Source organism: Microplitis demolitor, chromosome 3 (assembly GCF_026212275.2).
Source record: "Microplitis demolitor isolate Queensland-Clemson2020A chromosome 3, iyMicDemo2.1a, whole genome shotgun sequence".
Classification (NCBI taxonomy): Eukaryota; Metazoa; Arthropoda; class Insecta; order Hymenoptera; family Braconidae; genus Microplitis; species Microplitis demolitor.
This window is the reverse complement of record NC_068547.1, coordinates 8,085,357-8,103,117: the sequence shown is the minus strand read 5'-3', so window position 1 is coordinate 8,103,117 and position 17,761 is coordinate 8,085,357. Positions and strand designations below refer to the sequence as shown.

At 30.8% G+C, this 17,761-nt stretch overlaps 2 protein-coding genes across 3 annotated transcripts; one reads left to right on the top strand and one right to left on the bottom strand.

Moving 5' to 3' along the window:
- Window positions 1-1,859: 1,859 nt before the first annotated feature.
- On the bottom strand, window positions 1,860-12,291 carry LOC103569685 (uncharacterized). Of its 2 annotated transcripts, none has more exons than XR_548936.3 (8): window positions 11,591-12,291; window positions 7,929-8,152; window positions 7,657-7,801; window positions 6,150-6,272; window positions 5,738-5,926; window positions 5,236-5,487; window positions 4,988-5,032; window positions 1,860-4,427 (listed from the first exon to the last, which is right to left on the bottom strand). XR_548936.3 is itself a non-coding variant. In XM_008547127.3 (8 exons), exons 1-7 carry the CDS (start codon window positions 11,736-11,738, stop codon window positions 4,993-4,995), a joined length of 1,113 nt encoding a protein of 370 aa, XP_008545349.1. In that variant the 5' UTR covers window positions 11,739-12,291; the 3' UTR covers window positions 1,860-4,427; window positions 4,988-4,992. The 2 variants fall into 2 exon arrangements, 1 of the variants encoding a protein (XP_008545349.1); XM_008547127.3 differs by having other exon boundaries at window positions 5,236-5,479.
- A 2,363-nt stretch (window positions 12,292-14,654) lies between these two features.
- On the top strand, window positions 14,655-17,493 carry LOC103569686 (UDP-glucose 4-epimerase). Its single transcript, XM_008547128.3, has 6 exons — window positions 14,655-15,071; window positions 15,489-15,739; window positions 15,813-15,926; window positions 16,132-16,308; window positions 16,376-16,556; window positions 16,664-17,493. The coding sequence occupies exons 2-6, from the start codon at window positions 15,491-15,493 to the stop codon at window positions 17,011-17,013; spliced, it is 1,071 nt and encodes a 356-aa protein (XP_008545350.1). The 5' UTR covers window positions 14,655-15,071; window positions 15,489-15,490; the 3' UTR covers window positions 17,014-17,493.
- The last annotated feature ends 268 nt before the right edge of the window (window positions 17,494-17,761 follow it).

Below are 17,761 nucleotides of genomic sequence, written 5' to 3'. Positions count from 1 at the left end.
CGGTGTCAGTAATCTTAGGGGGTATTAAGATCGTACATGTAAGTGCTAGTGGATCTACAATAAACCATTTCTATTGAGTTTTTTAGAGTAATTAAAGTAATTTTATCATTTTAATAGGCTTCAAGTCTTATAGAAACAACAAAATTTTTATGCATGGTTATTACTGGTTGTTTAGCAGTTTTTGTATACATTCCTCCAGCAGATGATTTATACGAGCTTGTACGTAGGAATATATGTCTTTACATAAACTACTTCTATTGTGTTATTTAATTAATGTTTACTGAATAATATTTTAGAGTGAAAAAGTATCATGGTCACTATATGAGTCGTCATGGGTCGAGAAACCAATCGTCATACGGAAATCAATAATTATAATGATGTGTCGATCCCAGAAGCCGCTTACTATTTCTTTCAGGGGTATTATACCTGCTTTGAACAAAAATTTTTATTCTACGGTAAGCATAAATTACAAAGTAGTAATCAATTTTGACCGATGAAAGGGGAGGTCGGAATCGGACCAAACGAGCCTCTAATTTTATTTTATGACAGTAAAAAAAAAGCGACACACAGTTGTCACAAGGCAACGTGGGCCTTTTGAGATTATAAAAATTTTGCTAACCAACAATCAATTTGGTGTATCTTGGACCTTTTATTTTTTTCATAACAGTGTGAAAAGCTTAGGCAGTAAAGCCAGCATAACATTTTTGTAACAAAATATGTTTTCCTTTTTTTTAATTGTATCCGTCTAGCTCCTTTTATTTCGTATAAAAATAAATACAAGTTTTTTTCAGTTTTCATCTCTTATAGTTGCGTTATATTAGTATGTACTATGTATCAGTACTGAGTACGTATTCAGGAACCACAAAATAATAGAATCATTGAAAAAAAACTCGCGTGATATGCATTTTCTCTCAAGGGGTCCATTTGCTACCCTCCCCTATATAATTACTAATGATTACCAATAAGTATATAAGTACAAATTTATATTTTTCTATCATTAAGTTTTTATATTTGTTCTAGTATTTGTCATTTGCCGTATCGTACTATATGACGTTACGTGTTCTATTCAAATAACACCATTGTAATAGGAGAGGAAACTTCTTACAATTAAAGACACCAAATTCTTCTTATTACCTTTATCGATGTCCAATTTTCCTTGTACAGAGGCATTATGTTATATTTCCATTAATTAATATCTGGATAGATTTTTTGTATTATTATTCTACGCACTGAAAAAATGAAAATTGTAATCTCCTATCTTAATAAAGTAAATATTTTCCTCTTTACACATGAAGAATTCTTATTTTTTATGCCACCTTTTCCTATTGTATTAGAGATGGCAAATGGAGCATCGGAATAGGCGACTTACTTGTTTGGGAAAAGTTGTAATGGTATTGACCTCTCTAATTTCAGTATTGATCATCAAAGCTCAGTAGTTTTCCGTGAGTTCGGGTTATTGAAAGGTGGCGCAGACTGTAATTTCCTCGATTGAGGCAGTTTCAAGTGTCAAAAGATGGAATAGTCTATTTTACCCTTGCTTCTCACTGCTTTATCGTGACCTCACGTCATTGGGAAGTGGTTCAAGCTGTCATTTCTCTTCTATTAAATCGCGATTTATGTGTAGTCATTGCTACAGTCGTATAAATTACCATTTAACTCACTTTTACCTTACCAATTTTATGAACCAATGATGAATACCTATATCTGTCATTAATGAACATTGAGACTAAAAACATAAGTAATATATTTATTGTTCTGAAGATGAAAACTCATACTCAGTATTATGTATTTTTTAAAAATAATAAGATATTAAGACAATACTGTTTTATATTTTAACAAATTATTGTTACATTTTCTGCAAAATCAATGTATCATTGCATACGTATTCTAGTAAGGTTTTATTTGACAATGTATAATTTTAATTTAACAATATTTGGATACATCGGAATGTTTAGTAAACAAGTATAAAATACTCTTTAAACTTTATTTTAAATTTCAAGTCCGTATGATTAAGGTGTATATTTTCTGTCTTACACTCATAAAAATTATCTGTTAATATGTTTGTTTCTTTTATGAAGATATAGTCAAAAATAGTCGATAAAAATGCAATCGTTTATAGTCATATGGACGATTAGATGCACTCAACTGTTCATATTCCAATACTTAATCATCACTTTATATATATATAGAAATATATATATTAAGGATGCTTACGTCTTGCGAATTTTGAATCTATATGAATATTTCGCTGCAGATAATAAAGAAAATTTCTTTTCAAATTTAGGCGCTTAATTTTAATTTCAAAAGGTCGCGATTTATTTGTTAAGTTTTTCCATTTGAAAAACATTAGAACAGCACGTTTTACAAAAAAATACCTACTCTGCCATACTTTTTTGAAAAATCAACTTGTCCTGAGCTTGTAAAAAATTTTGGTTGTTGCTTATTAAAATTTAAGCTATCGATTTCAATGAAAAAATTAAGAGCAAAAATTTTGCACTGCACTCAATACTTTATGAGAAATATATAAGACTTTTCAATAATTCCAACTGCTTTGTTTATTTTTTCAAACGCTTTTTCTTGGAGATTTTAACCACTATCCAATTTTAGCACAATTCGTCACAAATCAAATTCTCTAGAATCTCCATAAAATTTCTGCCTCTCTAAACTTAACAAGATTTTCTTTATAGAGCTAAAAGTCTTTCCCCCACTACAATTTTCCGCGGGGCCAATAGAAAAAATCTCAGTCGTAGAAAATTCAAAATTCTCTAAGTGCACCTTTAATATCATGTACACATAAATCCTAACTTAGATAATGAGCGTTTAAAACTTAAATTTAGGTGATAATCTAATAGATTTTCGAACATTACGCATACTACTGCGCAGACCTGTGCACATAAGAGATGACTGTCGGTACGGTGGGGACAAAGGATGTGTTAAATTTATAGGATGGTCGTGAACAAAACGTTTTGATGGAAATTTTATGATTTTTTGTACTTGGTCTTTTGTTTAATTTGTCAGTTATATTAATGTAGGGTGATATGTTGATGAAGTTTTTCGATTTAATGCATTGATTAAAGTGCCGATAGTCGACGGGTCGCAACTTCTATATTTTTTTTTATTTAATAGCCATTGGATATGTAATATATAAATACTATAAAATTTAGCTGAAAAAGTGTAAATTTTATCTTATATTTATTATATAGAAGATTATGAATCGATAATAGAAATTTAATGCTCACTAAAGCAGTCTTGTATTTGTTATAACATATAAAACTTAGATATGTATTAAATTGTAAGTATTTCTAGTAAAGTCTTAAAGATATTTATTCGTAAGTCGATAGTTTAAATAGTAACGACTCATAATCATGTTTTAATGTCAGATATCTCATAATCTGAAACCGTTAAAAATGCAGCTGCTTAGGACAATTCCGAAGAGAAGCTTAAAGACTGAGCCCTATAACAAGTTGATAATTAAAATCACGGCTGAGTAGAAATATTTTTAATAAAAAAGTAACGTTGTTATAATGTTTTTGAAGCAGGAAAACTTTAGATATAAATTTCGACCTTTTAAAATTTAAATCAAGAGCCCAAATTGGGGGAAAATGTTTTTCTGCATTGTCGACAAATAAACTTTTATATAGACTGAGAAAAAAAACATATTTGTAAAAAAATGCACTAAAATAGGTACATATATATGTATACAATGTATGTCAAAAGTACTAGCCCAAACATTAGAAGTAAATAGAAAATGAAATTTCAGGACAAAACGTCTTTTACCATTTTTTCACCAGACAAACAGGTTATTAATTATTAAATGATACAATTAGCCAATCAGAAGCGTTCTTTAGCAAGAGATTGTAGAGTAGAGGAGATTAATTGCATTAATCATTGCGAGAACCACTGAATCACAGCTAAGTGCGCTCCGTTGATGCTTATTGGTAGCCTCTTTCCCTACTCTACTCATTCTTGGTAAAGCTTCCTCCTGATTGGTTAATTTTACCGATTAATGGCTGATTACTTGCTCACTTAGAGATAAATTTGTAAAGAACATTTTGTCTTGGATTTTTTTCTCAACCTACCTTTAAAGTTTGGGCTGGTACTTTTGGCACAGCCTGTGTATGTATATATTTATATATGATGTAACGAATTATGTTTGCTATAGTATGTTTGGTGAAAATTGATGCATTATCGATTAATATATTTATCACACTAGATAATTATTGTAAGTAAAACAGTCAAATTTTCCATTCAGAGAAACTAGTATTCATTTTGTGGATTATAATGATCTATTTCTACGTCAATGGCGCTGATGATTACCAACAATCGTTCTTCAGCATCTTAAGTAGAACTTGTATCGATTATCCAAAAGGACGGTGAGGGCACATCCGTTCCTTCGTCCACCCTGCAAGCTTAGGTAGGATCTGTCTCTGTAAATCAGAAAAAAATACTTTTAAAACAAAAATATTCGCTTTGTGGTTACAATCAACCCGAATGACTTTGGCTCAATAAGAATGACTTGGTTCAATAAGAGAACACTTGGACACTTTATCAAAATTTTGTTAAGGTTGTTATAAGTTTTTAAATTTAGTACAGTCGAATTCCCTAAACTCAGAACTTTCCCTTAATCTTGATTCTGTCTCTCACTCGATGCTACACATTTGTATGAGTCTGTGTATATTTATGTGGATTATTAATGTAGATATACGAGCGCATGCAATGTAATTTACTTTTTAGTGTCGGAACTTCTAGGAAATTTCTGTTTCTCTCTAGATTAACTGAGTTAATGGAATTCGACTGTAATATGTATAATTTTCGTTAGTGGGTACTTGAAGAGTAAAATAATTAGATATTATTTGACCCCTCAATGGGTCCCAACTTGGACTTTATTAATCAATTAATTGAAAATGATAAATTTTCAGTTTGTCACAGTCATTTTATTAAATAACGAAAATTACTTCCTGTAAAGTCAGAACTATAATCATCTTACCTTAGTTACACGAACCATTCTTCTCGTTGGCTAGATGAAATGTCACTGAAAACCAAATGATTATCTATCAGTAATCAATTCCATGTCTTTATTTTTATTATTGAAATTAAAAATTAGTGTTATCAAATTTGAGTTTATAAAATTGAACAAATGCCACCTGGCAGCCAAAATAAAAAGTCGATTTCTCAAAAAGAGATTTAAAAAAATTTTTGGGGGGAAATTTAAAAGGGAATTCATAATAGACAAACCTGTCTGATCCGTGAATTTTTACTTTGCCTGGCAATAGAGACGAACCCGAACTTCGCTGCGCCCGAGCATGAGGCCTGCAGGGTGTAGCCAGTTTCCCGACCGTGGTAGAGTCGTTACACCCGTTAATCCGATTCCCGTTCCTACATGGTTGAAGTTGATCATGGGATCGAGAATTTTTATTGGCTCCTTTATTTCCGTCATATTCACCGGCACTCCATTGTTTACCCCGTTTGATCCGTACATCTGTTGCACTAGAACATCGTAAAAGACATCAGTCTTGTCACATTTTATTAAAGTTACGTATCAAATTGCGTGAACTATTGTTTAACATATTTTTATTAATGAAACTGTTTTTTAGGATAATCAAACAAAGTTGTAGTTGAATCATAACAATACTATTCAGTCTTTTTTTTTCATCAAAAGTTACATGATACTATTCAACTTTTAATTGATTATACCTAAATGATAAAGTGCGATAATGTATAAATCGTCGTAACTCACATGGGAAGTTAACTGGAGTATGAGCTCTTACGGTGAGTGTATTATGTAGATGTCTCGGTACATCAGTTCGTTTCCGACAATAGTAAAATGTTACTCCACTGATAATACTCAATATGATGATTATGACGATAACAAAAACAGCTGCGAACCACGTTTGTTCGATTCCAAGGATCGTCGCAGTTTTTGTATCTGAATGAACAAAAAATTCTGATTAAAACATAAATATATTAGATTGTTTTAGCTTCACCGCTTAATGAATTCTATTTCTCGAATTTAAAGGTACTCTTGCAAAAAATTTCATCGAGGTTAATTTTTTTTTTAGTCTCTCAGTGTTAAATATTTATAAATGAGATTGACAACTTTTGAAAATGAGAGATCAGTTATAACGTATGTGCATATATAATTTACTCACCGGTACAGAGCGCTGAAGGAGCTTCATCAGATTCATCACCGCAGTGATTAACACCATCACAAACAAGATCCTCGTCAATACAAAATTCATTCATAGAGCATCTAAAATCCTTACAGGTGTGCTCTGAAACATAGAGTACTGTATAAATGGATAGTTACCTCAACACTTACACGTGGTTTAACCCACTCGAAGAAAGTTCCTCAAACAACTCAAGCTTAACATGATAAAGCTAATTTTTCTATATTATAAGTGCAATTTTAACTGAATATCATAGAAATCTAATACTATCTATATTGTTATAAAAATTTTTCTTATGTTGACAAAGAGATTTGTACTATGGCATCACAAAAATTTTCTCTGGTGAACATACGAGAAATTCCCAGTTTTTTTTTCCGCGTGTGCAACTTTATTTGATGTAAGGAAAAATTTTTAACTCTAAATATTTCATATGGAATTTTATGTTCTAAAAAATGACTCAAATGCTTAAGTCACAACAACCAACGATTATAGAGTTATGTCGGTTCAAAGTTACTATTTTTACAGAAACCCACTTTTGAACGCCTTAAATGTTAAATCTATGTTTTTTTTCAACTTCCCGCTAAGAAAATCGACGATTTTCAAAAATTTCGGGAAGTTATTGTTTTCACCCCGATTTTCGAAAATCGAGTTTTCATCAGATGTCGACGTTTTGAGGTCCTAGAAAGCTATTCTGACTATTTTCAGAATGATGTCCGTGTGTGTGTGTGTGTGTGTGTGTGAGTGCGCGTGTGTGTGTAAACTCTTTGTAACTTTTGAACTAATGAATCGATTTGGATGGTTGAGGTGGCAATCAAAAGAGCTTGTTGGCCATCAACTTTCCTGAAAATTTCAGATCATTTGATCGAATAGACTCGAAAATATTTGCGAATTACGAAAAAAAAAAAATTTTTTTTTTAGTTTTTTATTGATTTCTCAGAAACGACTTATACGATCGACTTCAAAATCTAATCAGCTCTAGAACAAAATAGAACGCGTCGATTGCCGCCTTAGCCATCTCAATCGGATAATTCGTTCGAGAGTTATCACGGGAGAAAGAAATGGTGAAAAACAGTTTTTTGCGAATATCTTCAAAACAACTCTACAAAATAATTCCAAAATCTATTCAGATTTAGAATCTATTAAAACGCATCAATTGCCACCTCAAACATCAAAATTGGATTATTTGTTCGAGAGATATCGTGGGAGAAAGAAATGCTAAAAATGGTTTTTTTCGAAAATAATGGTATACAAAAGTATTTTCGAAAGGAACTCGAACACAGCGGGAAGTTTTGGGGCTGGCCCGCAGGGTCAACCGATAGACGAATTTTTTTTATTCGCATTAGTATTATTTGATATGTATTCCTTTTTACTTGTAAAATCTTATTATTTAATACAATTAAACTATTTTTAACAAGTGTTATATTACAAGTGCATTACAAATTTTCTCTTGTAGTCCAAAATCCAAATTAAAAAAAGTTAGTATGCTCACTTGGATCTTTTACTGCTGTGATGACTAGTCGAAAACCATTCGTATCTGTACCCCAAGCATCGGTAACATATTTTAATGTAACGAAATTTGTGCGCGTATAAATAGCACCGACGCTTATATGCGTGTTCCTACACGACAGATCCGCCTGATAATTAAAAGAAAATTAGTAAATACTATGATAAAAAATTCACATCAAATTTTCACAATCGTTCTATAGGATAACTCAAAAGTGATACATTGTCTTAATGTATAAAAAATAGTTTGAATTGTACCTTAAAATTGCTGACAGCATGGGCGCCATCGTATATAAATAGATGGTCGTTGCAATCGAGTTGAAGTTTGTCAAACCTTAACATGAATCGTTGAAGAATACTGTGGGTCTGAAATGTTATCGCACAATTCAAATTGTGTTCATTTTGCGATGTTAGTACAGCACCATCGATTTTTCGGTACAAATCTCGTAAGAAATGATTTTTGCAAATGACGCCAAGTTTATCTGTAATTAATAAAACTTGTTATTTCAAGCAAAAGAAATCATGCGTGGTCGAACATATAATTCAAATCGAATGAAACTCAGACACTTAAAGTTTAATTTGTTGCCTTTGTTTGTGGGAAAAATTACGCATGCGCTAATTTTTATCATTTGTTTTGTCACAAAAGAAAAGAAAGACTTTCTTCCCTCTAAACATGGCAGGAATTTAAAGTTTCAGTGCTGGTATGGTGCAAAATTAATTTGATTAAAGCTTGAAGGTACTATCGGGCTTGATGAGCACAAATATGGGTTGACAATAATGTTTTCAAGCTCAAGCGGTTTTCAGATTTTTATATTTATAAGGAATGAATAATTTACCATATACTAAATACTAATTTCATTAATGATATTTATTTAATCAGTAAAAGTACATTTTTTTTACATTTGTGTTAATTGATTTACATCATATATTTTTGACATTATTCGAAGTATATGTATGAGTTAATAACATTATCTTAAGTAATAAAAATTTTAAAATTTTAATTGTATCATTATTTGAATACAGTACAACCTCGTTATAAGTTACTTCCTCTCTATTTATTTTTGCTCGTGTCAAAATACTACCTCCACTCTAGTTCCACGAACGCAGTTTTTCGGTTGTCGTGAAGAGATTACTTCTGCAGTCCTTTTATAAGTTAATAAAGTATGTGCGTAGATAAATGACAAACAACAACTAACTTATACAAGGACTGCGGATACAAACACGAACACGATGCATACATATGCAGAAACTGAGCGATCCCCGAGTAAATGATAAGAGTAGGGGAAAGCCATTTCCAAGAAATTTTTCTCCTACAGCCCCTAACAGTAACTTTTAATCAGGTTGTACTGTAATTGATGAAATATTATTAAATCACTAAATGAAATATCGTTAGTTAGATTTCAGTAATTGGATCGATTAATCTATCTTGTTAACTGCTGTTGCCTTACTGTCAAAGTTGCCATATCCTCCTGCAAGTATAAGTATTTCCGTTAATAAATGAAGTATTTTGATCAGCATCTGCTATGGTGATGTTTCTGGCGCCATTACCTCTTCCTTGTACCTCAGCGGTAGCCTCTTGATCTATCGGAGAATTTTCATAGTCGGTATTAGAGGGATTAGAACTACTAAAGTTGTTAAGTGTATTATTTTGTTTAGCAATTGCTATATCCATATTGTCCTCGTTGTTGTTTCCGTTTCCTACTCTTGCGATGGCTTTTTGATGGACTAGAGAATTTATCAAGTGGATAGCAGAAGGATTATTGTTTCCAGCCTCATTTCTGTTAATGTACGAATCGTCTTGGTAACCATTCGCTGTGGCCAAATTGTTGTTGCCTTCTGCTGCATCAGTGATCACATTTTGATAGATCGGAGAACTTGCAGTGAAGAACTTCCATAACTATTAATATTGGTGACTCTATTATTTTCGTAACCATCTACTATAGCCGTATTATGAGCATTACGATTTCCTTTTCCTGTTAGAGCGCTAACGTTTTGATACACTTGAGAATTTGAAATCGAGATAGTGTAAGGCCGATAACGAGAATTTATAGCTGACACAGAAACAACTGTAGTAGCTATCAGACAAACAATTATGAAACGCATCTCGATTTCTTTGATTGGTAATGAAATAAATTAATTAATTATAAATCATAAACAAGTTTTTTTTTTTTAAATAATTATTATACTTACAGTGACAATACTGCTTAGATCAAGAAAGATCTATTTTACAATCCAGGATGATTATGAGTCGGTTATGTACTGTCTTGAATAATTTCACGCTCCTTATTTTTACACAGAAGTTAATTGAAACTACAAATATGTTTCAGCAAGCTATGGATTTATGTAAATTCAGATGTGTCAACAAATTTTTTTTGATTAATCAGTTGATTTTTTATTTACCTGCTTATTAAATAGATAAAGGAAGAAGGGGCAAAAACAGAGTACTCCCAAAATTTTATAAAAAAAGTTTGTTTTATAAAATGTCTCTTAAACATTCTGAAATCACACTTGTAAATATAATTGAGTATTATTTAGAATTTTTATTACCGTTTTTGTAAAAAAATTATCATTTTCTCTTATGAGAAAAAAACTAATGCATCCACCGTTTTTCCCGTAAACCCAGAAACAAATTAAAACTTTTGTGTGCATCTAATGAAATATGATATGCACAGCATGGAGAAAGGTAGGGTGCTTTATTTCAGTACTTGAAACCTCCATCTTCTGTTCGGATGAGTAATCACTCACATGGGTAGAATGACCTATTTTCCACCCTTGCTGAGTAATATACTATTTTCTGATTTAAAAAACGAGTTTATACTTTTTATTATATAAATTTAGAATACTATTGAAATAAAAACAATAAATTTGCTGAATAGTTGAAGAGTATATTTCATTTGTTTCATAAAATCGAAGAGTAGAAAAAGTTTGAAGAGTAGAAAATCACCAAGGACAAAAGAAATGGACAATAGCTTGTTCGCAACTGGAGTGATAACTGAAGATGACCATTTTTAGGTTAATAAGACAAAGTCGCGTGTCTTACCATTTTATCTTGGTCGCCCCTTAACCAATAGAGGGAACTAGTGCCACGGACGGACCTCTACAAGCCTACTTCATCTAAGGTCTCTATTTTTGAGATGAAAGAAATGTTAGGCCCACAGAGGTCTGGACTCGTGGTGGCGATGGTTAGACACCACGTCAATAGGGTGAGTTCATTGAACTCACTTCCGTTTAACGTCCACCTTTAGTCACTTGATTATATTTTTTGACTAAGGGTGTCACCTCGGAAAGAAGTAGGGGTATCGTAAAGCCTGTATGCCCAAAATGAGGAAACGGCCGCTATACAACAAAGTGAGCATACAATTAGTTCCATTACATTCATTAATTGTCGAAATTTTTTGTCTTCCACGCACAAACACACACATAAAAAATAGGCCGAATAGCTTGCTAACATCTCAAAACTCTGATGTTTGATGAAATATTGTACTGAAAGTTAAAACCTCACTTTTTTTATTTAAAATTTTCGATTTTTCTGTCGGTATTATAATAAATCGTTTGTAATAAAAAATTCGATTGAAATTTTTCGAAAAATATTGATGGGATTTCATGAAATCAGATCAAAAAAGGGAAATAAAGTGTCATGAAAAAGATAAAGCAATGTTAATTTGCTTATAGTCATAGCTACCGGAAACTATTTTAATATTCTTTTTTCTTCAAACGATTAACTGTAAAAAATGGTTGCTCGGAAATCGCTGATAATTTTCTTGAAAGTTTTAATTAATTTTGAACTTACACAAAAGCTTTAATTTACTTTACCTTTTCCATCACCTAAAAATCTATGTAAAAAAGTAAGCTATGGAAAAATGGCCGATAATAACCGGCCATAAATGTTGATAATTAACAAATACTGCATTAACACTTACATTGCTTTCCATGTTCTCCGGCAACTTCCCACGGTAATATCCAACAAATATAGAAAACTGTGAATATCATAAAAGTTATAACTTTTGAAGACTGCAATATCTTACATGTTCCTATAGAAGATAATTTCATCACTGATATGTTAAACATAGTTTATTTAATTATGTTGCTATTTTTTATTTATCGTTTTGCACTTCAGTGTCGAAAGATAAAAAATCGACTTTAACTACAAATCATCCTGATTTATTTAATCATAACTCCGCTATATTATCACCGTCATTGTTCGTGATTTATTACTATTTTCGACTACCGGTTATATATTACGAATATTTATTTAAATCAAGGCATTGTTTTACCGCAAAGGATTAAGTTTTCATTGATGAATTAAACAACTAGTTGGTTTTAAAACACACGAAAATTTCTAAACTTTTCCTTGCCCTGAATTCGATACTGATCACTTATGGCGTATCATTAAAATTTGATATGTTACGCAGAAAAAATAGAGCTTCATTTTGACTCATTTCTCTTTAATTAATTTTATAATACCACTCATTTCAAAGTATGATATTTATATGAATTTTAAAACGAAGCTAAATTACACGATATAAGTATTCTATGAATGACTAACACACACAATTTATCGTATCCAGCTGAGTTATCGCAACAACCACTAGCAGCTGCGTGCATTTATCGATCCACAAACTTCCACCTCTCTCATTTAAATACGCTATACAACAGAAGATTAGTTTATCACAAAAGCTCTTGGAAAGCCTTAACTTCTAGACTTGCGCAGTTTAATATCGTCATATATATTAGAAAAATTTATACTATAGACAATCATTAATATTTTGTAAACATTAAAAATTCAAACAAATTGACAAAAAAAAACCATAGATTTGAAACTTTTTTTAATCGGTTGCTGAAAGATACTCATATCATTCATTTTCTAACTTTAGTAAATTAAATACTGATTAAATTCACAAAAAAGACCATTTGTCTGCGAAAATAAAAGTAATTTTTTCATTATGTACACGGAGAGAAAATTATGGGTAACAGTTACAATATATTATGGGAATGGTTCCCATACTCCATAGTAACCGGTTTTTTTCAAATGTTGATTATAGGAACGGCACCCATATATATTATGGTAATAATCCCCATACATTATGGTAATCATTACCATAATATTATGGTAATTGTTACTATAATATTTAGAAATTATAATAAATTTTTTTTTTGTAATAAGCGTTTTTTTTGTATACTTAAAATTTTGTAATATACAAAAAAAAACGCTTCTTACAAAAAAATAAATTATTATCATTTCTAAATATTATGGGAATTATTACCATGATATTATGGTAACCATTCCCATACTATTATGGTAACTATTCCCATAATATTATGGTAATCGTTACTACAATATTATGGTAACGATTACCATAATATCATGGTAATAATTTCCTTACATTATGGGAATGATTACCATAATATTATGGTAACCATTACTATAATATGATGGTTATGTTTACCATAATATTATAGGAATAGTTACCATAGGGCTTATTCCCATATACACTTAGGAACCATTACAATGTGGTTATAGGATCGATTACTATTTGCTTGTGGGAACTATTCCTATGAGTATGGTAATCATTACCATGATTCTTTCACATGCGATATGGAAACTGTTACCATAATGATAGGAATTGTTCCCATACTTATGGAAACTTTTCCCAGAAAGTATGGGTCTATATCCCATAATCCCAAGTAATCATTACCATAACGGTATAGGATGATATTTCATAAACGTACTAGGAACAGTTACCATAATTCTCTCTCCGTGTATTCAATAAATACTTGCTAAATGTAAGCGCGACGATAATGATAAAAAATATAACGAAATTTAATGATGTAATTTGATGACCAATTCAGTTATCAAAACTAGGTGTGTACTCTCTTATCAAGAATCCTAAAGCTCTTCTTATTTGCAACAATATTTTTTGCAATACAGGGGATCGGACTCTACTTACCTGAGAAATCGTTGCTCTGTAAATTTAATTTTAGTTTGTTTTTATTCGACTAAATTGAAAAAAATAGTATTTTATCCCATTTTCGAAGGCTTTAGCTCTCTTGAGGATTCTGGAGTTTTCCTTATTTGCAACAATGTGTTTTTTAATGCAGAAGATGGTATTCTACTTACCTGAAAAGTTGTTGTTCTGTAAACCTTACGGTATCATATTTTCGATGATCGTCTTTCAATGTAAAATAGTGATTATCTTATAGAATTAACGTTGTAATTAAAGCTAATTGTCTGTTAAACTCAGTCTTATATTCTCTAGAAGCACGAAATCACAATATTATTTTAGAATTAAAAACGATAAATAAGTATTAAGCTTTTTTGAATCCTCTTTCATTCTCTTAAATTCTCTGCGAGGTAAAAATTATAACATTATTCTAGAATTGAAAAGAACAAATTAGAAATAAACTTCTTCAAATCCTTTTTTATTCTTTTGAATTCTTCGAGAGGACAGAAATTGCAAAATTATTTTAGAATTAAAAAGGATAAATAAGTATTAATCATCATTGAATTTTCTTTCATTCTTTTGAATTCTCCGCGAGAACAGAAATTACAACATTACTTTAGAATTAAAAAGGATAAGTTAGTATTGAAAATATTGAATCCTTGTTTATTCTTTTCAATCCTAAAATAATAATAATTTTTTCGCTTGATGGGGGAGAATTAAAAAGAATTCATTTTTATTTCGATCTGAATTCTCCGAAGAATTAAGAGTATTAAATATGTGTACTTTTTTTGAATCCTTTTTAATTCACTTTTTTAACCAAGAATGGTCAAAACTATATTTATGCAAGTAATGTTTATATTCTAACACGGTATTTTATCATAAGGTAAATTAATACCGTGAACTTTTGCATTAAAAATTTATTTATATGACAATATTTTAAAAGTTAATAGCTACTAGGATTGATGTTCGGAAAAGGAGCGCGTTGATGATCTTATGAAAAGTGGGGATGCACAGAAATCAAATGAAAGTTTTACAGTTATTTGTTGAGTATCGTTAAAGATATCCGAGGAATCTATCAGTTTGGTCATTATTTTAACCTGAAATAATGAACTGAAAATTTTGCCAAAGTTATTAGTTTTTTTTTTTTTGTGTGATTGAAGTAAATATGCATTTTTGATTTTCAAATATTTATTCAACTTATATTACGATTTTATCTCGTTTTTTAATATCCATTGAATTTTACCGGTTTATATGATATTTTTATGTGAAAAAAATTTAAAAAAACTTTACTAAGTGTTTTGGAGTCATCTGTTATGAGTGAAATGAGTTGTGCGTAATCGGAAATTAATTTTCGAGTTTGAAATCGTAAAATAATAAATTTAAGATTCAACAACTTGTTCGAAGGAATTTAACCTTGAGAAACTAGCAGTACCGTTATAGATCTTCAATCAAATTCACGGTAAACGTATAAACCTTATTCTGAGAGAAAAATAAAAAATCACCGGTTCAAAAAATTTAGTATTCCTAATTCTTGTTTCTTAATACAAGAACATTTTAATGCTTCACTTATATTTTCCTGTATGTGTGTGCGCATGAACATATATTTTCCTACTTTACAGCATTATTTATTGTAATATTCATAAAACAACAGAATCAGGCACGTGGCCTTCTTAGGACGGCAGCGAACAAGGAGAAACGTACTTTATCTCAGTCCTAGAAACTAATATAAAATAGTTCTATCAATCGTATAGTAACAGTTTCGGTTTCATTTTCACAAAAATATCTACCTATAATCTGACGTAGCTTTTAACTCTTTACTATTATACAATTTTACCAGTCCCTACTCCGTAATAATTGAGATTCGATAAAATTTCAGAAATGATGATAGATACAGGAGGAACCGTTTTTGTAACTGGAGGTGCAGGCTACATCGCCAGTCATTGTATCGTTGAATTATTAGAAAATAATTATCAAGTTGTTGCGATTGATAATTTTTCAAACAGTGTGTCCAGTAGGATGGGAGAGTCAATAGCACTTCAAAGAGTCGAAAAAATCACTGAGAAAAAAATACATTTCTACAATTGTGATCTTACTGACCGTGAAAAATTACAACAAATATTCAGCAAGGTGACTTTTTATTTCCTTTAATTTTTTTATTACATTCTATATAGATGATTAGTGAAAAATTTTTTTGTTGCAGCATAAGATCGATTGTGTGATTCATTTTGCAGCAATAAAGGCAGTAGGAGAATCGATGCAAATTCCACTCCACTATTATCGAAATAATATTATTGGTGCGATTAATTTACTTGAGGTAAGAAATCAATTATGTTGTTTAGAAAAAAAATAATTTCCCGGAAATAAAGACTGCCAGTTATGAAAATATTTGAATTGTCACGGTCGGGATGCAGCGATACTGCTGCTATATCCCGTTTTTATTCGGAAAATTATACAACTTCTTTCATAAAATTTATGTTGATGTGTGCGACACCTTTTAAATTTTTCTACGATGGTTTTAGGTAATGAAATCAGCACAATGCTTTCAATTAGTATTTTCAAGCTCATGTACAGTTTATGGAGAGCCAAACCATCTACCAATTACAGAAGCCCATCCAACTGGAAATATTACAAATGTTTATGGGCGGACAAAATATTTTATTGAAGAAATGTTGAAAGATATATCTCGAGCAGAAAAAGTACTAATCATATTTTTGTGGCTAATGATGGGAGAATAATGTATTATAAATTTTACACTCTTTATAGACTTGGAATATCATATCGCTGAGGTACTTTAATCCTGTTGGAGCTCACCCAAGTGGGATAATTGGTGAAGATCCTACAAAACCGTATACAAATTTGATGCCTTTTATCGCACAAGTTGCACTGAAACATAAGCCAGTACTCAAAATATTTGGTGGGGATTATTTTACAAAAGATGGAACAGGTAAGAAAATAGAGATTCATAAAAAACCAAGGAACTGCGACCATAATTACCCATGAATGATTTAAAACAGATGAGTGAGAAGACTAAATTTAAATATTTGTTTGTAGGAATTCGTGATTATATTCACGTAATGGATTTAGCTGCTGGTCACCTCGCAGCCATAACGAAATTAAAAAAAGAGCACTTACGACTGAAATTCTATAACTTGGGAACTGGTAAAGGTGTCTCTGTTTTAGAACTAGTAAAAACGTTTGAAAGAGTCACAGGTACAAATATTCCCTATGTCATATGTGGTCGGAGAGACGGAGATATTATATCAATGTATGCAGACGCTGAAGCAGCTAAAGTTGAACTTGGGTGGACAACAAAATATAGCTTAGAACAAATGTGTCAGGATTTTTGGAGGTGGCAATCGATGAATCCAGATGGTTATCGTTCAAATCAAATGAAACCATAAATCATATTTAATTTTTTAATCGACGTAAAAATTTTGATTGTTATTCATGAGAATAATTTATAATTAATATTGTGATATATATTCTTTCAAGAGGCATTTAATACTTACTACAAAGATATGGTTTAATAAATATATTGAATAAGTTATTAAGGGAATTCAATGGTGGCCAGTATAAATTAATTTGCTTATTTACCTGAATATCTTTCAATTTTCCAATACTTTACTACTTTCTTTTATATTTATATCCTTATTGATTTATTTATTCTTAGCACTATCACTTTATTTAAAAGCTGCTAATATTCCACATTTACCATTTTCATTCTTGCTCGAGTGATTTGGGGTGAAGCATAAGATGAAAAATTTACCTGACTAGTCACGTCCGACATGAGCGCCGGAACACTTGAACTCGGTATTGTCCAAAACAAAATTAATGATAAATATTAGACTGGGCCAAAAAAATCGACTATTTTTTTTTCTTTCAATACTGTGAAAATATTATTCCTAATGACCAAAAAAATTATTGTGCAAGTTTGAGCCCTTAATATTGATATTAAGAGGTGTATGGTTATGACTATTCGTTTTTTTAAAAAATTTCATTTTTTACCCAAAACTCGTAAATCATTTATCTGAAAAATTTGAATTAAGTTTATTCTTAAAGGTAATTGAATTCCCTACAAAAAATCTCTCGTAGTAAATTGACGTAAAACGAGCCGTTTTCTTGTAACCGAGCCTTAGATATTGATTTGTT